Consider the following 27,665-nt stretch of genomic DNA (forward strand, 5'->3'; position numbering starts at 1 on the left):
TTTTTGTGTGTGTGTGTTCCGACTAGTGAATTTTTTTTCTACACTAGTGGAAATTATCAGGTGTATTATTATAATACATAGGGCACTATAGCCAAATGTTCTGTGAGGGCTAGTGACTTTCTCAAACATTTGTCAAACACTGGTTTTGTACATGTATATGTGAGTGTATCTTGGATAGGGTTGGGTGATGGTTGTGTCTACACTGTTTGTCTACATAACAGGACAATAATTGGTACCCTATTTGCCTGCCCCACACTACATGCCACCCTCTGATCCATCCAGAGATTAGTAGAATCTCATTCTGTCAACTCTCTTGCTACCTGCGTTACTTCCCGTTTAGTTGAGACTGTTTTTGTGTCATTCGAATGACTCATTGATAAATGGAGGTGTCTCAGTGGAGACTCGACCACAAAAATGTGTACTAATCTATTTCACAAAGGAGCAGTGTATTCCAGGTTGATGTCATACCTTGAGTAGGGTGCAGCAGAGTGGGACTGACCACCACACTGCACTGCACTGCACCACACAGCACAGTACACCACAGCACACCGCACCGCACTGCACCGCACCGCACCGCACCGCACCGCACCGCACAGTACAGTACACCACAGCACAGTACAGCACACCACAGCACACCACAGCACAGTACAGTACAGTACACCACAACACACCACATATATATCATTTATTGTAGAAATGAACTGGTGTTTTAGAATTATATCTTGTGTATCTTGAGGAAGTGTGGTAGATTAATTGTAGGACTGAAGCCACTGGGCTATTTCCCATTCCAGCCAGTTTAATTACTCCAGCTGATATATCAAAAGCCATGGAGTGTACTGTCATGTCCAAGGAAATACATTTACTCTTTGCTGCTGTTTGAGGTTTACTCTTCACAGTAACACATTAAACTGTCCTGGGTGGAGATGGGGCAGATGATTCGGCCGACACAAAATCAGCATCAGACTATTCAGCCCAGACGATTCAGTGTTTCAACCCCATAAAGTCTTTCCCGTGTCTGTTTTGGTCCCATAATCCTTGTACATTTGGCCCTGGTTATTTCTTGATTTAGTGAGGGAGGGATTTAGCTCAGTTGGTCAAGTGCTCACTTGAGGTGCTTGTATTGCAGAATTGAATCACCTCAGTGGATCCATTCAGCTTATAGAGTTTTTTCTCATTCCAACCAGTGCACCACAACTGAACAAAGGCTGTGGTATGTGCTTTCCTGTCTGTTGGAAAGTGCATATACAAGATCCCTTTCTGCGTTAGGAAATATTTTAGAGGGTTTCCTCTGATGACTATGAGTCAGAATTACCAAATGTTTGACATCCAATAGCTGATGATTAATTAATCAATGTTCTCCAGTGGTGTCGTTAAACAAAAGAAAATTCTTGATTTAGCATACACATGTATGTTAACTGTTACCACTGAATGTGTTTTTAAAAGGTTTTTAAAATTACTGGACAAATTATATTGTTATTAGAATATAATGCTTATAAGAAGAGACCATATCATCAGTGGAGTTCAAAGCACTGTTAAATATTATTATTAAATATTTATACATGTATATGTTTATATTTACATCCACAAACATTATTTCACAATATATTGCATTTTGGGGCCAAAACATCTGTGGCTGATTAAGCGCCGGGTTTGAAACATCCTGTTACCACACAGTGGTAAAGTTCTTGTGTTGAAACATCTTGTTCCCACACAGTGGTAAAGTTCTTGTGTTGAAACATCCTGTTCCCACACAGTGGTAAAGTTCTTGTGTTGAAACATCCTGTTCCCGCACAGTGGTAAAGTTCTTGTGTTGAAACATCCTGTTACCGCACAGTGGTAAAGTTCTTGTGTTGAAACATCCTGTTCCCGCACAGTGGTAAAGTTCTTGTGTTGAAACATCCTGTTACCGCACAGTGGTAAAGTTCTTGTGTTGAAACATCCTGCTACCGCACAGTGGTAAAGTTCTTGTGTTGAAACATCCTGCTACCGCACAGTGGTAAAGTTCTTGTGTTGAAACATCCTGCTACCGCACAGTGGTAAAGTTCTTGTGTTGAAACATCCTGTTACCGCACAGTGGTAAAGTTCTTGTGTTGAAACATCCTCTTCCCACACAATGGTAAAGTTCTTGTGTGTACGCTCCATTACCCTCAATAAACATTTTCTATAACTGATACATGTACATCCAAGGCCATCATATGCAGGAGCGTCATAAGCAATTAAAAGTTGGTACGGCCATGAAACCAGTTTATTATATAACATTTAGTGAAATATCTTAAAATATCGGTGAAATAAAAGTGTTATCAGTCACTCAGTGATAATAACACATTTTAGAGTGAAAATTTCACTATTTCACTCTAAAATGTGTTATTGTCACTGTAAAAAAGCCGGAACTATTTTACTGCTGGCATTTTAAAAATAAAGTAAATTGCCAAAAGTTATATAATAAATAGAAAATTTCATGGTTTTTGTCAACTATAATTTATATCTCATCTCGTGAAGTTTGCAATCATATCACACTTGTTGCACAAGCACAACTCATGAAATATGATTGCAAACTTCACTCTATGAGGTATAAATCATATTTGACAAAAAACATGAAATATCCTCTATGTATATGATGAAATCTATACTATGTGAGCATCATAGGAAGAGGAAAAACTGTTGCGACAACCCTGATTTATACCGTCTTGTCTGGGGAAAACCTAAAGGGTAAAATATCCGACCATTATCCCCCTATTGTTATGGTTATGGTTAGTTAGGATTAGGGTTAGTTCTTGGGTTAGGGCAAAGTTTCCTCTTTATATATAATTGTGTGTGTGTGTGTGTGTGTGTGTGTGTGTGTGTGTGTGTGTGTGTGTGTGTGTGTGTGTAACAGGTGGAAATTGTTCCAGCTTAACCACTACACCAATCATTTGGTGAGACAGTGTGTAATATGTGTGTTTGTGGTCAGTGACTGTCTTTACTACATGGATACTTATGTAATGGGTGTTTGCTGTCAGTGATGGCCTTTACTACAGCTGATAACACACGACCTGGGTCATTATCCCCTGTACCCCAACACCTAACAGTGAACAGCAGAGGGGAAGGGGGTCAATCTGGGGTTCAAACATCCCAACACCTAACAGTGAATAGCAGGGAGGGGAAGGGGGTCAATCTGGGGTTCAAACATCCCAACACCTAACAGTGAACAGCAGGGAGGGGAAGGGGATCAATCTGGGGGTTCAAACATCCCAACACCTAACAGTGAACAGCAGGGAGGGGAAGGGGATCAATCTGGGGTTCAAACACCCCAACACCTAACAGTGAACAGCAGGGAGGGGAAGGGGATCAATCTGGGGGTTCAAACATCCCAACACCTAACAGTGAACAGCAGGGAGGGGAAGGGGGTCAATCTGGGGTTCAAACACCCCAACACCTAACAGTGAACAGCAGGGAGGGGAAGGGGGTCAATCTGGGGTTCAAACACCCCAACACCTAACAGTGAACAGCAGGGAGGGGAAGGGGGTCAATCTGGGGTTCAAACACCCTAACAGTGAACAGCAGGAAGGGGAAGGGGATCAATCTGGGGTTCAAACACCCCAACACCTAACAGTGAACAGCAGGGAGGGGAAGGGGATCAATCTGGGGTTCAAACATCCCAACACCTAAAAGTGAACAGCAGGAAGGGGAAGGGGATCAATCTGGGGTTCAAACACCCCAACACCTAACAGTGAACAGCAGGGAGGGGAAGGGGATCAATCTGGGGGTTCAAACATCCCAACACCTAACAGTGAACAGCAGGAAGGGGAAGGGGATCAATCTGGGGTTCAAACACCCCAACACCTAACAATGAACATCAGGGAGGGGAAGGGGATCAATCTGGGCTTCAAACACCCCAACACCTAACAGTGAACAGCAGGGAGGGGAAGGGGATCAATCTTGGGTTCAAACACCCCAACACCTAACAGTGAACAGCAGGGAGGGAAGGGGGCAATCTGGGGTTCAAACACCCCAACACCTAACAGTGAACAGCAGGGAGGGGAAGGGGATCAATCTGGGGTTCAAACACCCCAACACCTAACAATGAACATCAGGGAGGGGAAGGGGATCAATCTGGGGTTCAAACACCCCAACACCTAACAGTGAACGGGAGGGGAAGGGGATCAATCTGGGGTTCAAACACCCCAACACCTAACAGTGAACAGCAGGGAGGGGAAGGGGATCAATCTGGGGTTCAAACACCCCAACACCTAACAGTGAACAGCAGGGAGGGGAAGGGGGCAATCTGGGGTTCAAACACCCCAACACCTAACTGTGAACAGCAGGGAGGGGAAGGGAAAGGGGGCAATCTGGGGTTCAAACACCCCAACACCAAGCAGTTAACAGCAGGGAGGGAAGGGGATCAATTTGGGGTTCAAACACCCCAACACGTAACAGTGAACAGCAGGGAGGGAAGGGGGAAATCTGGGGTTCAAACACCCCAACACCTAACTGTGAACAGCAGGGAGGGGAAGGGGAAGGGGGCAATCTGGGGTTCAAACACCCCGACACCAAACAGTGAACAGCAGGGAGGGAAAGGGGGCAATCTGGGGTTCAAACACCCCAACACCTAACAGTGAACAGCAGGGAGGGGAAGGGAAAGGGGGCAATCTGGGGTTCAAACACCCCAACACCAAACAGTTAACAGCAGGGAGGGAAGGGGATCAATTTGGGGTTCAAACACCCCAACACGTAACAGTGAACAGCAGGGAGGGAAGGGGGAAATCTGGGGTTCAAACACCCCAACACCTAACTGTGAACAGCAGGGAGGGGAAGGGGAAGGGGGCAATCTGGGGTTCAAACACCCCGACACCAAACAGTGAACAGCAGGGAGGGAAAGGGGGCAATCTGGGGTTCAAACACCCCAACACCTAACAGTGAACAGCAGGGAGGGGAAGGGGGCAATCTGGGGTTCAAACACCCCAACACCAAACAGTGAACAGCAGGGAGGGAAAGGGGGCAATCTGGGGTTCAAACACCCCAACACCAAACAGTGAACAGCAGGGAGGGAAAGGGGGCAATCTGGGGTTCAAACACCACAGCACCTAACAGTGAACAGCAGAGAGGGAAAGGGGGCAATCTGGGGTTCAAACACCCCAACACCTAACAGTGAACAGCAGGGAGGGAAAGGGGCCAATCTGGGGTTCAAACACCCCAACACCAAACAGTGAACAGCAGGGAGGGGAAGGGGGCAATCTGGGGTTCAAACATCAGTACTTGGCTTGAACTGTGATTATAGAAATGTAGGGAGAGGTCTGTTGACCAATCCCATATTTGTTTTGTCAAATAAATATTGTTTAAACCAACTTTGATTACCATACAATGTTTTAGTGCACACTTTGAAGATTGAAATATAATTGAAACAAAAAAATGTGTTGTCTCACAAATATGACTAAAATTGAATACAGTTTGTCTGATCAATCACAGGAATATCACCCAATTAATATTTCCTTCAAGAAAATGCTCATTGATAATTTAATTTTTATTATTCTGTGATTTTTTAAACGGATTCATGGTGGTGCTGTTTCTAGGGTTTTTTGGTTTTTGTTGAGGGTTATGTTTTTTTGTTTTTTGTTTTTTTTGTCTATGGTGGTGGTTCTAATTGAGTTTGTTGAGTTGGGGCTTCTGTCTATACATACAGTTAGTTTTATAGATTTTTTTTTTAACGGAATAACCACTTTCTTTTTCAAGATTTTAAAATGGATAGTACACATTGTACTGTCTGGCTTACTAAGCATTTTAGATAGCCAGCCTGATAAAATTTACAACGATGGCAGAGAACTTTTTTGTCTAGTCAGAAATATAATTAGATTAATGTAAGACTGGATACAAGAGCATTTAATGTTGTCATTTCCTTCAGCTTAAACGGTGAATGATTAATTATTTTAATTTAATTTAAAAACATATTAGGAACAAGTTTTTGTAATACACACTGTCATTTTATTCATATATCCACACATATTTAGCTTTGTTATGCGTGCCATCTGGGAATAGAGAGATAAGTCACTTATGATCCCAAGTATATGTCTGTATAGTATAGTATAGAGGATATTATTCATAAAATATTTGTAAAACTAACAGTTTTTATGGATGAAAAAAATTATCTATTTTTATAAACAACTCGGTAATAATATTAATAATATATACATCTGTTGACGCCCATAGTTGTTATTGTAAGTTTGCCTTAATTACTATCAAACATTCACATCCTCGGGGCAATACACAGCAGGTGTATGTCAATCTAGCCTCATTGAAACATGTATCTGAAATCCAGGTTGGCGATATTTATATTGGAGGAAATCACCGTGACAGATTGCTCAACTCTGACAGAGTGGTCTCACCCTGTGGCAGTGTCACTGTAGTTAGGTGTGGGTGTGGTCACTGATCAACATTTGGGGCATGTAAAATGGACCACATTTGAATGCATGAAATATTACCGGTAATTATAATATGTCAAAATTAAGAGATAACTTTGTATTTAACTACTTGTTTTTGTGGGCATTTTACTGCTGGGTTTCTCAAAGATGTAAAGAGAAAATGGTAAAACCGATATTTGAAGCCATATATAAAGCCAGCTTTAATGTCCACAAGATCCTGTTCTGGACAGAGGAGCCGGCATGTGTTGACATCTGTATCCATGACAGGCATGCACTACAGCAGTTTGCTCTGAATGTGCACATTAAATCCTTGGACCAGACCAAACCAGACCAGTTCACAAGAAGCAGAATAAAGACACTATCGAAAATAGGGGCAGGACGTAGCCCAGTGGTAAAGAGCTCATTTGATGTGCGGTCGGTCTAGGATCAATCCCTGTCAGTGGGCCCATTGGGCTGTTTCTCATTCCAGCCAGTGCACCATGACTGGTATAGCAAAGGCTGTGGTATGTGCTATCCTGTCTGTGGGATGGTGCATAAAAAAAATCCATTGCTGCTAATCGAAAAGAGTAGCACATGAAGTGGTGACAGCAGGTTTCCTCTCTCAATGGTCCTTAACCATATGTCCAACGCCATATAACTGTAAATAAAATGTGTTGAGTGTGTCGTTAAATAAAACATTTCCTATCAAAATTTAAAATAGCACACATGAGGCTAAGTGACGGTAAATTGAACGAGTTGAAATCTTGTCATTACATTAAATCCTGGTTGCCCATGACAGTGTACATAAATTGTTTAATTTTACACGAAAATTAACCAGTAAATATAGGCTTATATGCTAGTTGTATTAGAATATTGTTTTCAAATCACTGTACATAAATATAGTGCAAACAAATGAAAGGAAGGCAGTTGTTGTTTAATGATTCTCAGCACATTTTAAACTAAGCTATTTATAACATAATAATTATGGCTATCATGACATATGATTGAGAGAAAGGTAAATAACTTCTGCCTTCCACATAGATTATTCCGGTTTTTTAAACATATTAACTGTCGTCAAAATAGCAGCCATATTTTTATACTGAGTGTATATGCATACCTTCACCATTAACTGACTTTTAACTTGAGATTTATTCCTGCATGTTTATCCGAATCACATGAAGCATGGTGAGGAAGTGAAAGAAAACTATTGTTTTGTTTAACTGTCTCCAGTTCAGTGAAAACAAAGTCATAGTTATTGTGGTAGTTTTGATGTAAGAGACCAACTCTGCCACCACATAGGTTACTCCTGTCAGATAGCAGCAAGGATCTTTTATGTACACTATTAAAACTAGGGTCTATTACTTTAACATGAAGTGCATTTAAACCAGTGTAGAAAATGTTCCTCTGCTCGGTGTGGCTGAACTCAGCTCCGATCTCTTCTCAGGTAAGCACTACGATTAATTTACTTTCTGACACTGCAGTCGATAGTGAGACAAATGATTAATTAGCTCCACAGTGAATACCACCATTACTTATATTCAGTGAAAGCACTCAGCAGAGTGTTGAGTTATATTGAATGCCTATAAGAGAACTCTAGGACAAAATGACATGAAGTAATGTTTCAAATTATTGCAGTCCTTGAAAAGATTTTAACATAATGGTAAATGTAACAGATAAATCAACACTGTGGGATTAAAAACACAGCCCCTCTGGATGAGAGTCCAGTAAGTGAGGTAGTAGGGAAATTCTCACTAACTACTGCCAGTATAGGAACACTGGGGCCGGTGCTTATCAAACTTTAGAGTTTAGACTCAAATCTCTAGGGTCTTCACACGCATGCAATTTGTGTGATGTTGCCTTCATGTTAGTCCACACTCTATTCAAGTCTTGGGCTGTGGGTTGTAGCCTGTGGTAAAGTGCAAGTCTGATGTTCAACTGATCTAAGATTGATTAGTGGGCCAATCTGATGTTTGATAGATCTAAGATTGATTAGTGGGCCAATTAGACTATTTCTCATTCCAGCCAGTGCACCACGACAAATATACCAAACACTGGAATGTGCTATCTTGTCTGTGGGATGGTGTATATAAAAGATCCCTTGCTACTAATGGAAAAATTTAGCGGTTTCCTCTCTGAGACAATATGTCAAAATTGCCAAATGTTTGACATCCAATAGCTGATGATTAATAAATCAATTAGCTCTAGTAGTGTCATTTAAAAAAAAACCTTTAATTGTTAAGTCTAGACTCTAAATTTGATAACCTCAGGGCCTGGACTTTAAATATTCTCTTACATTGTTGTATATTTGTGCAAGTAAATTATATCTGGGATATTTTTTAAGGCGGCTGAATCACGCAGTACACAGCTGTTACATTTATTTATTACAGACATAATTATATATATATATTGGGAATTTTTAATGGAGAAATTGGGAATTTTTAATGCCACATTTTCTTGGGAAGGGGGTTATGTTTGGACCCACAGAACACCTGGATACAGGTGTGGTGACTGATGGTTGGTTCCACGTGGAGTGGAATGGGTCTCGGTGGTAGTGCATCTGGTTGAGCTACAGTGTACATCGTGAGAAACAGCAAGGAATCAGTCCTTTGTAGTTGACCCATGGCTTGGCTTTCTGCAGCTGATACATGTCTATCATAGTCCATAGTATACATAGTATACACTGTTCTGTCTAATGAATTATGTTTGAATGATCACTTCTGGGCCATGCTTATAAAACTGTTAAAAGAGTCCAGACTCGGTCTCTAATGACGGAAGAAAGGAAGGAAATTTTTATTTTAACGACACACTCAACACATTTTGTTTACTGTTATATGGCATCAGACATATGGTTAAGGACCACACAGAAATTGAGAGAGGAAACCCACTGTCACCACTTCAAATAACTGTATATGGAATGAAACTGACCAGTACCGGCCTCGGTGGTGTCGTGGTTAAGCCATCGGACATAAGGCTGGTAGGTACATGGTTCACAGCCCGGTACTGGCCTTGGTGGTGTCGTGGTTAAGCCATCGGACATAAGGGTGGTAGGTACATGGTTCACAGCCCAGTACTGGCCTCGGTGGTGTCGTGGTTAAGCCATCGGACATACGGGTGGTAGGTACATGGTTCACAGCCCAGTACCGGCTCCCATCCAGAGTGAGTTTTAACAACTCAGTGGGTATGTGTAAGACCACTACACCCTCTTCTCTCTCACTAACCAACTAACTCACTGTTCAGGACAGACAACCCAGATAGCTGAGGTGTGTGCCCAGGACAGCTTGCTTGAACCTTAATTGGATATAAGCACGAAAATAAGTTGAAATGAAATGAAATGCAGGGATGTGAGAGCTACGTGGAAATGCATAAATGCACTTTTCCATTTAGCCTAAAAAAAACCAACAAGATGATATTCAATACTGTTGACCACACAATGTTCATTTGCATGTTTTCACGGTTTCAAGTTTATAATGTGTGCCTTATATTATAAGTTATAACCAGTTTAGATTTGTTAGCATTGAATGCAATTTTTGGGAGTTCCAGGGGTTGCAAACACCAATTTTCCTTCAGGGGCCCTTAAGTGGCTCCTGGACCCCGGCCACAGTGAGCGTTTTTGTTCCAGCCCCTCTCACATGCCTTGGAGATGAATGAATTTACCAACATACTAAGCATCACGTTATCTGCTCCTTCTCAGACTCTCATATAAACAATCGTGTCACACAATCTTCTAGTTAGGAAGATGGCAGAACTCTGTTTTATCAAGGTCATTCTGATAAACCGTAATTAATGAGGCTGCTTATACACAGAATGTTCATCATCTGTTACGCCCTACACAACGAGGCTTCAGGTTCCAATGGAGAAACAGAAATACCATTGCAAGGAAGACTTACATTTACTTGGCACTACTTAATGAATATATATATATATATATATATATATATTTTTTTTAATGTTTTAAATTTTTTTTAAACTTGTACTGCATACATTTGCACTTGAGGTAACTGCTGATGCTGTCTGTAAATATTACTGGTTGCCACACTGTTTAGAAGCACAATTATATTATCATTTCATTAAAAAATATGTATACTCAAAATATTTGCATTCATCATGTGAAATATTTAACTATTTGACAGGTCTGACAACTCCTGTTGACCTTTGTTGGAGAATTTGAACAAATCATGACACTATATTGACACTACTCCTACTGTTCATTAAACACCATATTTTTAAAATTAAAAACCTTTTTTTTAAATTCTTCATAATCGTCTATCTATCCGTCTGTGTCTAGTCCATCCATTCATCGGTCTGTCCGTCCATCCATCCATCCATCCATCCATCCATCCATCCATCCATCCATCCATCCATCCATCCATCTGTCCATCCATCCATCTGTTCATTCATCCATCCATCCATCCAACTGTCCATCCATCTGTCCATCCATCCATCCATCCATCCATCCATCCATCCTGTTCATCCATCTATCCATTCTTCTGTTCATCCATCCATCCATCCATCCAGAACTCATCTATCCAGAACTCATCCATCCATCCATCCATCCATCCGTCCGTCCTTCCTTCCATTCCTGTATCCATCCATCCATCCAGAACCCATCCATCCATCCATCCATCCATTCATCATCCATCCATCCATCCATCCATCCATCTATCCACAATCCATCCATCCATCTACATTATATAGAATATTACATGTTGTATATAACAATGACACACTATCAAAGAAACAGGTAGAGTATATATATCGCACATGCTGTATATATATATTACACACAATATAACATGCTGTATATATATTACACACAATATAACATGCTGTATGTATATATTACACACAATTTAGCATGCATGGGTTGTGTGGTAAAAGCACATAGAGACTTAAAATCCATGGCAGGCCTTTGTTACATCCCGGAACTGTTTGTCCAGCCCAGTGCAGTGATTGTAAAGGTGTACATAGAAAGGATGCGGGTCTTTTGTTGTGTGTTGAATCGAGGTGGGGACGTTTGACTACAGATCAGGCTCTAATCTCCGCAAGTTTCCTCGTCATTGTGCGTTCACATTCAAGCGGGAATAACATTATTTGTAGATCTTTGATGAGGAGAATTGACAAAGGCAGGACTGTCGTGCTTTTGAGTAATTTGGGATTTAATGAGGCTTATACATGAAAAGCATATGATTTATATTTTACTAAACTGATAAACCGATATGAGAATGTATTTCCTGATAAAACAATCTGTAGAAAGTGTATGTATAAGTTACACTGATTTGGACATTATTGGGTCATTTATCAGACCTTGACGTAAAAACAATTGAGGGTGTGATCAATTGCTCTCCTAACTTAGACCATGGGGAGCCATTTAAGATATTGCCATACTGATACCATTGCTCTCCTAACTTAGACCATGGGGAGCCATGTAAGATATTGCCATACTGATACCATTGCTCTCCTAACTTAGACCATGGGGAGCCATTTAAGATATTGCCATACTGATACCATTGCTCTCCCAACTTAGACCATGGGGAGCCATTTAAGATATTGCCATACTGATACCATTGCTCTCCTAACTTAGACCATGGGGAGCCATTTAAGATATTGCCATACTGATACCATTGCTCTCCTAACTTAGACCATGGGGAGCCTTTTAAGATATTGCCATACTGATACCATTGCTCTCCTAACTTAGACCATGGGGAGCCATTTAAGATATTGCCATACTGATACCATTGCTCTCCTAACTTAGACCATGGGGAGCCATTTAAGATATTGCCATACTGATACCATTGCTCTCCTAACTTAGACCATGGGGACCATTTAAGGTATTGCCATACTGATACCATTGCTCTCCTAACTTAGACCATGGGGAGCCTTTAAGATATTGCCATACTGATACCATTGCTCTCCTAACTTAGACCATGGGGAGCCATGTAAGATATTGCCATACTGATACCATTGCTCTCCTAACTTAGACCATGGGGAGCCTTTTAAGATATTGCCATACTGATACCATTGCTCTCCCAACTTAGACCATGGGGAGCCTTTTAAGATATTGCCATACTGATACCATTGCTCTCCTAACTTAGACCATGGGGAGCCTTTTAAGATATTGCCATACTGATACCATTGCTCTCCTAACTTAGACCATGGGGAGCCATTTAAGATATTGCCATACTGATACCATTGCTCTCCTAACTTAGACCATGGGGAGCCTTTTAAGATATTGCCATACTGATACCATTGCTCTCCTAACTTAGACCATGGGGAGCCATTTAAGGTATTGCCATACTGATACCATTGCTCTCCTAACTTAGACCATGGGGAGCCATTTAAGGTATTGCCATACTGATACCATTGCTCTTCTAACTTAGACCATGGGGAGCCTTTTAAGATATTGCCATACTGATACCATTGCTCTCCCAACTTAGACCATGGGGAGCCTTTTAAGGTATTGCCATACTGATACCATTGCTCTCCTAACTTAGACCATGGGGAGTCATTTAAGATATTGCCATACTGATACCATTTGAAGTTAAAGTTTGTCTTGTTTAACAACATCACTAGACCACACTGATTTATTAATCATCAGCTGTTGGATGTCAAACATTTGGTAAATTTTACATATAGTTTTATGGATGGAACCTGCTACATTTTTACTAATTGCTGTTCTAAATTCTGGCCCTTGTCAGCTCCCCTTTCCCCCTTCTGTCCAAGACCCTAAGTTTACGTTTGTTTTGTTTAACTACACCACTGGAGTCTCAGACATAGTCACTGGTGAAGTCAGACTCTACGTCTGAACCGTAACCAGATATAGGCACATTAATACTGTATCATGTCATAACCTACTGGTAAATTGAACTTTAATTAAATATTGAAAATGAAATTAAAACAAAATTGAGCTAGTGAAGTTAAATAGAGAAATATTATTTATGGAATGTTTCTAGATATAACTTAAATTGAACTTTAATTAAATATAAGTCTGAAAATCAATTCAAGAAATCAAATAACAACAAACAAACAAACAAACAAACTACCCTGATATTTAAAGCTAGATAAAGTAATGTTATTCATGGAATGTTTCTTTCTGAAACTCCTAACTCCTAATATGTTTTGCGAAAATATTGTTTGTAGAATGTTTTAAGATAAAACTTAAATTGAACCTTAATTGGATATAGGCATGGAATAGAATCACTTTAAAAGAAAAAAATCAAACAACAATAACAAACCAACCTAAAAACCCTAGTGCTTAAAGCTACATGTAGATAGACTAATGTTATTTGTGGAATGTTTCTTTGTGAAAGTCTGAACTTACATTCCTGTGTGTAGATAATCTGTGATGTTTGACTGTTGGCCAGGTGTTTGCTCTGTGATATGTTCGCAGCCTTGACTGGCTAATTGATTGACTAAACCAACAGTGTGTTGACAAACAAAACATATGTTTGGCAGTGCGAGCTCCCTGCGAAGAAGAAAACAACCAACTTGACCAAGGAGTACAGAAACATCTCCTGTACCTTGTGCTTGTTGTTTTCATAAACATTTTACCTCAGTGTCAGCCTGTGAACTGAAACTTGCAGCAGACTCAAACATTTAGTCTTAACCAACATCTCCGCCACTGCTGAAGCATAAACATTTGAGACACTGAAGCATAAATACAATTAAAATACACAGTGGGTCATGGCGACCTATAATTTGAGATGCATGTCCTTTGGAGTGTAAGTTATAGCAGTTCTTTTTGTCAGAGATAACTCTATAATGAAAATAGGGAATTTCTGCCTACCACCGAGTGCAACAATAATGCTACATGTATATTTAACTTTAAATACCTTTACATCGATAATTTTCCCTTTTGCTGAAAACAAATATTTAACATATTAATCATTAATACAAACTCTACAGGAAGAAACCTACCAGCTCCTATATATTTAACCAGCACATTGTTGAAAGTGATCAATATAATGGTACATGTGTATTTAACATCAAACATAGTGTCAGTATTGTATTAGAGTGGGAATCATTGCCTACATGGTAGTAGGCAGATATTCTGTTTTCGTTATGGAGTTACAGTGGTCGGCCTTGGTCAAGAAAAAAAGTCACCACATTGGTTTTATAAAATTGTCACTTTCAGAATTGTGTAGCCACTTTAAGAAAAAAAATTGCAACATTTAAATTAATAAACAATCCATTAAAAACATGTCTTTTTGTGCTATTATATGTAGTAAATCAAATATATGGCAGATGTATAAACATTTCAAGCACATCCATCTCAAAACTATTACTTTTTAATATATCTATTAATAAAGCTTTTTTTTTAATGTGTGTATCCAGGAACCTGTCGTCTTTTTTTTCAATTACATTCACCATCCATGGGTCCACATAAAATGCTATGTATAAACTCTTTCATACTACATATTAGTGGGGGGAAATTTTAAAAGAGAGAAATTAATGCATCCAAAAAATGTTAATTTTAAATGGTTCGGCCGAAATATAATGGTTGGATTTTTTTTTTTTTAATTTACCCTTAATGACTTTCCAATAATAAGATTTACTACCAACAATATTGTTGATTCAGAATTATACAAAGGGTTATATCGCATTGTGTTCCATGCAGGTCAACAGTAAGATGTCATATTCGTTAAGCCTGATTGGTGATTCTTTTGTTTTGCCAGACAGAGTACAGGCTAGCAGATCTAGTACTGTCATTTTAAATGTCTATTTTTAAATTTATTTAAATATCTGTTATTTAAAAATATATTTGCTGACTAATTCAGAGCAACTTGGAATAAATTTTGCCAGTAATAATTACTCTACAGGATAAACGTATCACCTGAGGTGTAGTCTAGTGATTACATTCTTGCATAATGTCCTGGTCAAGTTCACTTGAAACACCTCATCATTTGACACATTAAAATATTAGTGTCCATGAATACCTCATAATCAATCAGAGATGTCAAATAAATGCCTTTAAAGAAATCGGTTAAACTTCAAATGATGTAAGCCTCATACTTCCCCGGTAATTGAGACAATTTTACCGACTTTGCTGATTTCCGTAACGAGTTCATTTGTGTATGCAACAGAAGCCACTGTTAAATTCAATTCCATTTTTTTCCTTATAACTATATGAATAGTATATACTGGTATGAGTTAGCCTATTAACTTGTAAAATTGGACTGTTTCTAATTAATAATACATTAAATAGGCAAAGTAGTTCTGATCGGATTCGTACGTCTTCGAAGATGTCTATTAAACCAGTGTTTTCCGATTTGTATAGTAAAGATAAGTACCAGTTATATATTCAAAATTTGCATAGACGCTACCGTTCTTGTCACATTTGTCTTTTGCTGGTATTATTAAACGGGTTTTTCTAACAGTTACATACGGTAAATAGTGGCAATGGATATACAAAATTATTTTACATGCACGTGTTAAGTGTAATTTGCGTACTTTTAATAGTTATCACTTTATAATTACATTTCTGTTACATTCATTACAACGTAACGTCATCCCATTGGTCCAGACGTAGCAATGGGAGTTTGTTCATTTTTTGATGAACGTAAAAATTACGTTGTCAGGGAATGTCCTGTCTAATGATGTCATTTTATATGGACAGTTTGTCTTATTGAGCGTTATTGTTTATGGATAAAAAAATAAATCAAGATAAAGTATGACGTTTTAGTGTTATTATTAGTCTGTATGATTCAAATTTAATTATAAGTATTGTCTCTTATTTATTTTACGTTCATCTGGTTTTGAACCAAAAAAAATCATACGAAACATGTGAGAATACCCTGATGAACGTAAAAGAAATAACAGACAATCCTTAAATATTTGAGATGAGCCGTTTTTAGTAAAATGTAGCTCTAAATTCTGTAGGTTTTATTGGTTGTTTACATGAACATTTATAATTATAACAAAATAAACCTCCTTTTCGTGTCACTTTTACAAAATAAAAAAGCGAGGTATAGGTATTACTTTTTTGATAGTGGTGGCAGCATTGACGGCATCAATTTTGCGTCAAAGTTTTACAATTAGATCAAGTTTATGACAAACTATAAGTTCTACTAGGTCAATATATTTAAAGATAATCATCACTGCGCACGGGAAACTTTCAAGGTAGGCGAAACATTTAATTCCACGGAATTCTTGTTTTAAGGTGCATACCTGCTTTTTTTAATGTCATGTCATGTCATAGGGTTTTACGTACACATTCAGAACAAGCTGTTGTAGCGCACGCCTGTCGTGGGCACAAGAGCCGACCTTGGCCGGCTCTTCCGTCCATGACAGGAAAGGTGGGGAGGGGAGGGGAGAGGAGGGACCGCCTGCACTGGCAGGTGCAAGAGAGCACCAGCAGCTCGATCAAATCGGTAGCAGGCGGGTGGGGGTGGTGGTGGTACTATGAAATTTGAACGTAGCAGTTAAATGCCAAAGAGAAAAGGGTGCGCAATTTTGATTGAGGGAATTTGGCGCAATTTTGAACGGTCGGTCGAAAGGTAAATGACCAAGCTAATATAGGTTTTGATATTAGTGAATCGAGAGTAGCTCGTTTTTTTAATGACTTACCAGTGGTTTTATTACTGTCTCACCTTGACAGAGTTGAAGTAGAGATCTCAGTGTTACGGTTCTCCCTCCAGCTGTGATGATAGCTTCAACATTTGTTTTAGCTCATGAAGTTTTCATATTTATATGTCTTTTTGAAGTCCACAATCACTGAAAATTAGGTCATGGTTCAAACTGTTAATCTAAATTCTTAATTATGTTAATTATTAATAAACTAGATTAATCATTTATTTAGTCTTAGGAATATTAATGTTTTATTTTTATTTTTCAATAAAATGTTTTGTTACACAAAACCAGCTTTTGGTAGACATTTCCAGCACATATACCAATGCATCTGGTAAGGGGAGATCTGTTTCGACTTTGTGTAGACATTTCCAGCAGGTATACCAATGCATCTGGTAAGGGGAGATCTCTTTAGACTTTGTGTAGACATTTCCAGCACATATACCAATACATCTGGTATGGGGAGATCTCTTTAGACTTTGTGTAGACATTTCCAGCACATATACCAATACATCTGGCAAGGGAATTTCTCTTTAGACTTTGTGTAGACATTTCCAGCACATATACCAATACATCTGGTAAGGGGAGATCTGTTTCGACTTTGTGTAGACATTTCCAGCAGGTATACCAATGCATCTGGTAAGGGGAGATCTCTTTAGACTTTGTGTAGACATTTCCAGCACATATACCAATACATCTGGTATGGGGAGATCTGTTTCGACTTTGTGTAGACATTTCCAGCAGGTATACCAATACATCTGGTAAGGGGAGATCTGTTTCGACTTTGTGTAGACATTTCCAGCAGGTATACCAATACATCTGGTAAGGGGAGATCTCTTTAGACTTTGTGTAGACATTTCCAGCACATATACCAATACATCTGGTAAGGGGAGATCTGTTTCGACTTTGTGTAGACATTTCCAGCAGGTATACCAATGCATCGGGTAAGGGGAGATCTCTTTAGACTTTGTGTAGACATTTCCAGCAGGTATACCAATACATCTGGTAAGGGGAGATCTGTTTCGACTTTGTGTAGACATTTCCAGCACTTTATATTTACCAATACATCTGGTATGATCTCTTTCGGGAAATCTATTTCTGGTAAGGGGAGATCTCTTCATGTAGATCAGACATGGATTTAGACAGACAATTTCTGATCTTATATAGTCTTATTCAGCTTACTGTACTAGCACAACAACTATGCTATACAACCTGAGTCATCTCCTCTACAGGTAAGTATGAATAATAATGAAAATTAGAAACAAATTTTCTAATCAACTTTGATAACAAATGAATGAATGAATGTCTTAGAATATCTCAACATGAGACCAGTTTGACTGTTATATGTCCAACAAAGATCCATAATGTTGGTTAATGAGAAGAAGAAAAGAAGGAAAAAGTGAAAAGCCAAGTTCATTAAGCCCAACCTGCTCCAGTTGTCTGATCATTATGCAGGTCTTCCTGGTCGTATTTAGTCACACTGACACATGGTACTCAGCCAGCTGTCTTCAGGTGTCACCTTCAGGCGTCACCGTACTAATCTTACCAAGCTTAATTTATGAAAGATAAACCTGTGCTGAGCAGCCACCTGTGTTAACAAGCCACTTTGTGATATTACATGAATGAATGTTCCACGCAGGTCTTACAGTTATGTTATTTTCAGAATGTATAAATGTTTGTTGTACACTGAAGGTTATCCTTTGAATTGTACAAATGCATTCATGGTCAACAGCATTTAGCTAACCTGATAGTACCACAATATCATGTTGTTCAGTTTTGTAGATAATCTTAAGTTAACATCTATTAAAGTCAGCGGCCTCTTGGCACAATTGCCTAACTAATTTTCAGAGCTTTTGAAAAACAAACACAACAAAAAAAAAAGAGTGAAGAAAAAACCCTGATTTTTACTCACAAACAGAACTGAATTCTTTAAAGATTATTTGATTATCTTGTTCAAATAACTTTTTAAGAATTCATTTGTTTATTTTTGTTTAGTTTTTTCTCCCATTATGTTTTTTTAAAAGCTCAAATAATTTGTTAGGCAGTTATACTAAGAAGCTGACTAAATATATTAGAAAAAGAAAACCAGAAAGGTAAAAGGAAGTTATGGAAGTGATATTTTCTTTAAGATTGAACCCCTGCAATTACCCATGGCAATTAGTAATGCCATGGAGATTATCAGAGAGTTTTTCATTCCCCACAGCAATTCTTTAGAATTTCTTTTCATTTCAGGTTTTTTGCCATGGACATTTTCTTAATTGCAGGTGTTGAGGTTGATATTTAAAACTGTTGACGATTACAAATTGTTTGTTTTACCATCGTTTCAGTTGATAGTGACGTGGATGACTGTTTAACCATCCCCTGTCAGCACGGAGGTACCTGCATTGACGGATTTAAAAACTACACCTGTAAATGTCCGCATAATTTTAATGGAACAAACTGTGAAAATGATTTACGTAAGTATTCTTTAAAATATACATATGTGCAAGATTAGAAAGCTCAAGTATGTATGGGTTGTGGCCCTTTTGTTGAATGAAATTTAGTTTTTTTATTTAAACTTTGCTACATGATGCTAGTGAAGTCAGTGTGTGTGTATGTATGTATGTGTGTGTGTGTACATATGTGTGTGTATGTGTACATATGTGTGTGTACATGTGTGTGTGTCTGTGTATGTGTGTGTACATGTGTGTACGTGTGTGGTGTGTGTGGTGTGTGTATGTGTACATGTGTTTATGTACATGTGTGTATGTGTACATGTGTGTGTATGTGTGTACATGTGTGTGTGTGTGTGTGTGTGTACATGTTTGTGTGTGCGTGTTTATGTGTGTGTGTGTGTATACGTGTGTGTGTATACATGTGTGTACGTACGTGTGTGTGTGTGTGTACATGTTTGTGTGTGTGTTTATGTGTGTATATGTGTGTATATATGTGTGTGTGTGTGTGTACGTGTGTGTGTGTGTGTGTACATATGTGTATGTGTGTGTATGTGTGTGTACATGTGTATGTGTACATATGTGTGTGTGCATAACAAATGTAGACTGGCAAAAGAGTGTGTGCTTGTTTTGGGGTTATTAATAAATGCAAATACGAAGTTTGATCAGTTATATTGTATGTATACATGTGCATGTGTAGCCTATGTGTGTGATTTCGTACTGGTACTGTATTCTCTAAAGCCTATAACTTTATATTTACATGTGAGTAGCAACTGTTTTCATTGCTGGTAATAAATGTAAATATATCTTAGTTAGATATAAAAGTTATGATTTTAAAAAATATATTATATAACAATGCTGGTAAAATAAAATAAAACAAAGTAATTGTAAAACGTAAACCAATAATTTTCTGTAACAAATATAAAAACCAAAAATTATTCTTTCAACTGATGCAGTAATTTGTATTCAGTGACAAAAACTGCTATCAGTAAAATCCTTGACCTTTGGCAATTCATATCTCAAGTACACCGATTGCTGACAGTGCTGTTGTTAAGTTGGAGCCCTGATAAAGCTTTAGATTCTTAGAAAGCAAGATTGAACTCGTGAGGATTAAATTTTGAACTTTTGTCTCATGTCTTCCGGAAATGTCCATGTGCAACCTGGGGCAGGACTTAGACCAGTTATAAAGCGCTCACATGATGCACGGTCGGTTTGGGATCAATCTCCATTGGTGGACCCACTGGGATATTTCTTGTTCCAGCCAGTGCACCACAACTGATATATCAAAGGCCGTGGTATGTGCTATCCTGTCTGTGGAATGGTGCATATAAAAGATCCCTTGCTACTAATGGAAAAATGTTGCAGGTTTTCTCTCTAAGATCATATGTTAAAATTAACAAATGTTTGACATCCATTAGCCGATGATTAATAAATCAATGTGCTCTAGTGGTGTTATTAAACAAAACAAACAAACTTTTATTGTCTTCAACCTTTCTTACCTTTCCATTGTTTTGTCTCACCATTATGAAGTAACAAGGCAGTCAGTCTTTGTGTTAAAGTTTAACGTTAACATTTCCTGTTTAGATGTTTCTCAATGAAACTTGGTTTATAGTTGCACCTATAGATGTTCATCACAGTGCACCAAAAAATGTCATGGTAGGCGAGACAGTTAATTCTGCAGAATTGTTGTTTATCAAAGATCTTCAGTCATAAATTTATATTTAGGTTACTTGTAAAACTAGTCTTTGAGTGTTTTTGAAGAAGTGACCCCTGACATGTACCTGTGTATACCTGTGTTGATATATGTGCTACTGTTCATGCATGCCTGTGTATTTCAAAAACCTCAACACATGTTTTCTTTCTTACAGGTAACTTAGGCTGTGTTACATATCCTTGTCTTAATAACGGAACCTGTTCTGATATTACTACACCTGGAGCCAGTTACAGGTGCAGCTGTATTCCTGGTAAGTCAAATACATGTAATACACACTTTTATTATTGAAATGAGTCTTTCATACCTGTATTCCATTCTTACCTGTATTCCTAGTAAGTCAAGTACATGTAATACACACTTTTATTATTTGAATGAGTCTTCCATACCTGTATTCCATTCTTACCTGTATTCCTGGTAAGTCAAATACATGTAATACACACTTTTATTATTGAAATGAGTCATTCTTACCTGTATTCCTGCTAAGTCAAATACATGTAATACACACTTTTATTATTGAAATGAGTCTTTCATACCTGTATTCCATTCTTACCTGTATTCCTAGTAAGTCAAGTACATGTAATACACACTTTTATTATTTGAATGAGTCTTTCATACCTGTATTCCATTCTTACCTGTATTCCTGGTAAGTCAAATACATGTAATACACACTTTTATTATTGAAATGAGTCATTCTTATCTGTATTCCTGGTAAGTCAAATACATGTAATACACACTTTTATTATTGAAACGAGTCATTCTTACCTGTATTCCTGGTAAGTCAAATACATGTAATACACACTTTTATTATTGAAATGAGTCATTCTTACCTGTATTCCTGGTAAGTCAAATACATGTAATACACACTTTTATTATTGAAATGAGTCTTTCATACCTGTATTCCATTCTTACCTGTATTCCTGGTAAGTCAAATACATGTAATACACACTTTTATTATTGAAATGAGTCATTCTTACCTGTATTCCTGGTAAGTCAAATACATGTAATACACACTTTTATTATTGAAATGAGTCATTCTTACCTGTATTCCTGGTAAGTCAAATACATGTAATACACACTTTTCTTATTGAAATGAGTCTTCCATACCTGTATTCCATTCTTACCTGTATTCCTAGTAAGTCAAGTACATGTAATACACACTTTTATTATTGAAATGAGTCATTCTTACCTGTATTCCTGGTAAGTCAAATACATGTAATACACACTTTTCTTATTGAAATGAGTCATTCTTACCTGTATTCCTGGTAAGTCAAATACATGTAATACACACTTTTATTATTGAAATGAGTCATTCTTACCTGTATTCCTGGTAAGTCAAATACATGTAATACACACTTTTCTTATTGAAATGAGTCTTTCATACCTGTATTCCATTCTTACCTGTATTCCTGGTAAGTCAAATAATACACAGATTTCTTACTATAGTAACAAACATTTTTGTTAGGCTGATAATAGAAAAAGAAACATCTTGAATGTCAAGTCTTGGGATTGGGTTTCCTGGGTAGAGCGCTTGCGTGAGGTGCTTGGGATTGGGTTTCCTGGGTAGAGCGCTCGCGTGAGGTGCTTGGGATTTGGTTTCCTGGGTAGAGCGCTCGCGTGAGGTGCTTGGGATTGGGTTTCCTGGGTAGAGCGCTCGCGTGAGGTGCTTGGGATTGGGTTTCCTGGGTAGAGCGCTCGCGTGAGGTACTTGGGATTTGGTTTCCTGGGTAGAGAGCTCGCGTGAGGTGCTTGGGATTGGGTTTCCTGGGTAGAGTGCTCGAGTGAGGTGCTTGGGATTTGGTTTCCTGGGTAGAGAGCTCGCGTGAGGTGCTTGGGATTGGGTTTCCTGGGTAGAGCAATCGCGTGAGGTGCTTGGGATTGGGTTTCCTGGGTAGAGAGCTCGCGTGAGGTGCTTGGGATTGGGTTTCCTGGGTAGAGCGCTCGCGTGAGGTGCTTGGGATTGGGTTTCCTGGGTAGAGCGCTCGCGTGAGGTGCTTGGGATTGGGTTTCCTGGGTAGAGCGCTCGCGTGAGGTGCTTGGGATTGGGTTTCCTGGGTAGAGCGCTCGCGTGAGGTGCTTGGGATTGGGTTTCCTGGGTAGAGCGCTCGCGTGAGGTGCTTGGGATTGGGTTTCCTGGGTAGAGCGCTCGCGTGAGGTGCTTGGGATTGGGTTTCCTCGGTAGAGCGCTCGCGTGAGGTGCTTGGGATTGGGTTTCCTGGGTAGAGTGCTCGCGTGAGGTGCTTGGGTTGTAGGATTGAACATGCTTGGTGCACCCATTGACGTTTTTGTTTATCTGTCCTGACCAATGCCCCACAAATGATATATCAAAGGCAATGGTATGTGCTGTCATGTTTGTGGGAAAGTGCATATAAAAGATCCCTTACTACTAATGGAAAAATGTAGCGGGTTTCCAATAAAGACTTCATAGTCAAATTATAAAATGTTTGATATCCAGTGGTTGATTATTAATTAAACAATGTGCTCTAGTGGTGTTATTAAATAAAACAAACTTTAACTGTAAATTTTGAACTGTTGTGTTTAGTCATTGAAATTTATGTGTGTACATGTGTGGGTTATGTTTTTATATGCCCATCTATGATGGGTCGTATTATGGTATGGCATTGTCCGTATATCCGTCCGCCCCTCCATCTGTACATCCATCCATCTGTATGTCCGTCTGTTAACTTTTTCTTGTCCGGACCATGTCTTGCATACAGGACCATCAAACCTCACATGTAGGAACAACTTGGGTTGGTGATGTGTCACGTACTATTACTAGGTCACTGACCTACTTTTCATGGTCTACTGCACATCCATGTAAATCCTTGTCCAGACCATATCTTGCATATATAATGCATACAAGACCATCAAACCTCGCTTGTAGGAACAACTTGGCATGGCGGTGTGTTGTGTACTATTACTAGGTCACTGTGACCTACTTTTCACTGTCTACTGCACATAACAGTAAATCCTTTTCCAGACCATATCTTGCATGAACAGATGCATACAGGACCATCAAACCTCACATGTAGGAACATCTTGGGATGGCGGTGTGTCATATACAATTACTAGGTCATTGTGATCTACTTTTCACATAACAATAAATTCTTGTCCTGACCATATCTTGCATACAGATGCATACAGGATCATCAAACCTCACATGTAGGAACAACTAGGGATGTTGGTGTGTTGCATACTATTATTAGATCATGGTGACCTACTTTTCACGGTCTATTGCACATAACAGTAAATCCTTGTCCAGATCATATGTTGCATACAGATGCATACAGAACCATCAAACCTCACATGTAGAAACAACTTGGAATGGTGGTGTATCACATAAAAGTACTAGGTTACTGTGTTACAAATAAATCAAATAATTTGTCTATATTATGAACATCATAGGAAAATCTTGTTTAGCCTTTGAAGAAGTCAGGACTGTTTACGATTGGAAACATTTCACATAATTAGAATTGAATAATATCCGTAACAATTTCATTAATATCTATGTTTTTTCTGATTGGCATATCATGTACCTCACCGGTACTCCTGTTTTCTGATTGGCATATCATGTACCTCACCGGTACTCTTGTTTTCTGATTGGCATATCGTGTACCTCACCGGTACTCTTGTTTTCTGATTGGCATCCCCTCATCCCGAGTCAGGCCACCGATCTTATCGGAGGTCGGACTCTGGATGGGCGTGTTCGAAACCCTAGTGGTATATGGACACGTTAAATTGTTATCTATCTATCTATCTATCTGTACCTCACCGGTACTCTTGTTTTCTGATTGGCATATCATGTACCTCACCGGTACTCTTGTTTTCTGATTGGCATATCATGTACCTCACCGGTACTCTTGTTTTCTGATTGGCATATCGTGTACCTCACCGGTACTCTTGTTTTCTGATTGGCATCCCCTCATCCCGAGTCAGGCCACCGATCTTATCGGAGGTCGGACTCTGGATGGGCGTGTTCGAAACCCTAGTGGTATATGGACACGTTAAATTGTTATCTATCTATCTATCTATCTATCTATCTATCTATCTATCTATCTATCTGTACCTCACCGGTACTCTTGTTTTCTGATTGGCATATCGTGTACCTCACCGGTACTCTTGTTTTCTGATTGGCATATCGTGTACCTCACCGGTACTCTTGTTTTCTGATTGGCATATCGTGTACCTCACCGGTACTCTTGTTTTCTGATTGGCATATCGTGTACCTCACCGGTACTCTTGTTTTCTGATTGGCATATCGTGTACCTCGCCGGTACTCTTGTTTTCTGATTGGCATATCGTGTACCTCGCCGGTACTCTTGTTTTCTGATTGGCATATCGTGTACCTCGCCGGTACTCTTGTTTTCTGATTGGCATATCGTGTACCTCGCCGGTACTCTTGTTTTCTGATTGGCATATCGTGTACCTCGCCGGTACTCTTGTTTTCTGATTGGCATATCGTGTACCTCGCCGGTACTCTTGTTTTCTGATTGGCATATCGTGTACCTCGCCGGTACTCTTGTTTTCTGATTGGCATATCGTGTACCTCGCCGGTACTCTTGTTTTCTGATTGGCATATCGTGTACCTCACCGGTACTCTTGTTTTCTGATTGGCATATCGTGTACCTCGCCGGTACTCTTGTTTTCTGATTGGCATATCGTGTACCTCACCGGTACTCTTGTTTTCTGATTGGCATATCGTGTACCTCGCCGGTACTCTTGTTTTCTGATTGGCATATCGTGTACCTCGCCGGTACTCTTGTTTTCTGATTGGCATATCGTGTATCTCACCGGTACTCTTGTTTTCTGATTGGCATATCGTGTACCTCACCGGTACTCTTGTTTTCTTCTTCAGAAAACGGGGCGGGACGTAGCCCAGTGGTAAAGCGTTCGCTTGATGCACGGTCGGTCTGGAATCGATCCCCGTCGGTGGGCCCATTGGGCTATTTCTCGCTTCAGCCAGTGCACCACGACTGGTATATCAAAGGCTGTGGTATATGTTGTCCTGTCTGTGGGATGGTGCATATAAAAGATCTCTTGCTGCTAATCAGAAAGAGTAGCCCGTTGCGTGGCGATAACAGGTTTCCTTTCTCAATATCTGTGTGGTCCTTAACCATATTATGTCCGACGCCATATAACCGTAAATAAAATGTTGAGTGTGTCGTTAAATAAAACATTGCCTTTCTTCAGAAAACAGTTTATATTTTATGTCTGTCTGTTTTGTATATCTAGGATTCACTGGCTCTGACTGTGAGGTAGAGATTGACGAATGTCGATCCAATCCGTGTCAGCAGGGAGCGTGTATCAACCTGATCAACGCCTACCAGTGTGACTGTGCTGGCACAGGTAACAACCATCTTGTCACTCATAAACAGAGGTTTCATTTCCAGTGTTTTTTAATATGGAAAATATCAACCGACTCTATGTTAACTAGACGAGGTTGATATTTTACATATTAAAAAACACAAGTAGCGAATTTTATTTATCCTATAACACTTCTCAAATAACATTTTAATTCAATATTAAAGTTCTGAAGTCGCTTCACCAGTAATATAATTTCATTGAGATTAGCTATAATGTAGTTTGATGTCACGCTTATCAACTAAATCTTATCAAAACGTTACGCTCAAGTATACAAGTCTTGTTGGTTCTATACAAATGACCCATTGACAGCAAAACATTATTAACTGAGTTAATAATGGTAAATATCAAATGGGTTTATGACTTGAATATTGTGGGTAAGTTATAGGATAAATCAGTATAATTTATACGTTGTGAGTTAATAATGGTAAATATCAAATGGGTTTATGACTTGAATATTGTGGGTAAGTTATAGGATAAATCAGTATAATTTATACGTTGTGAGTTAATAATGGTAAATATCAAATGGGTTTATGACTTGAATATTGTGGGTAAGTTATAGGTATAATTTATACGTTGTGAGTTAATAATGGTAAATATCAAATGGGTTTATGACTTGAATATTGTGGGTAAGTTATAGGATAAATCAGTATAATTTATACGTTGTGAGTTAATAATGGTAAATATCAAATGGGTTTAAGACATGAATATTGTGGGTAAGTTATAGTATAAATCAGTATAATTTATACGTTGTGAGTTAATAATGGTAAATATCAAATGGGTTTACGACATGAATATTGTGGGTAAGTTATAGGATAAATCAGTATAATTTATACGTTGTGAGTTAATAATGGTAAATATCAAATGGGTTTACGACATGAATATTGTGGGTAAGTTATAGGATAAATCAGTATAATTTATACGTTGTGAGTTAATAATGGTAAATATCAAATGGGTTTACGACATGAATATTGTGGGTAAGTTATAGGATAAATCAGTATAATTTATACGTTGTGAGTTAATAATGGTAAATATCAAATGGGTTTACGACATGAATATTGTGGGTAAGTTATAGGATAAATCAGTATAATTTATACGTTGTGAGTTAATAATGGTAAATATCAAATGGGTTTACGACATGAATATTGTGGGTAAGTTATAGGATAAATCAGTATAATTTATACGTTGTGAGTTAATAATGGTAAATATCAAATGGGTTTACGA

The 27,665-nt window shown here is 38.7% G+C and overlaps 1 protein-coding gene across 2 annotated transcripts in view; it reads left to right on the forward strand.

The window, feature by feature from the left end:
- LOC121383452 (protein crumbs-like) overlaps nt 1-27,665 on the forward strand; it is a 156,576-nt gene that overhangs the window by 46,826 nt on the left and 82,085 nt on the right. For both annotated transcript variants that reach the window (XM_041513504.1, XM_041513505.1), the window contains 3 exons: nt 19,265-19,393; nt 21,238-21,333; nt 26,313-26,426. In XM_041513504.1, coding sequence (XP_041369438.1) covers nt 19,265-19,393; nt 21,238-21,333; nt 26,313-26,426 — 339 coding nt within the window. The remainder of the gene's footprint in view (nt 1-19,264; nt 19,394-21,237; nt 21,334-26,312; nt 26,427-27,665) is intronic.

Source organism: Gigantopelta aegis, chromosome 10 (assembly GCF_016097555.1).
Source record: "Gigantopelta aegis isolate Gae_Host chromosome 10, Gae_host_genome, whole genome shotgun sequence".
Taxonomy (NCBI): Eukaryota; Metazoa; Mollusca; class Gastropoda; order Neomphalida; family Peltospiridae; genus Gigantopelta; species Gigantopelta aegis.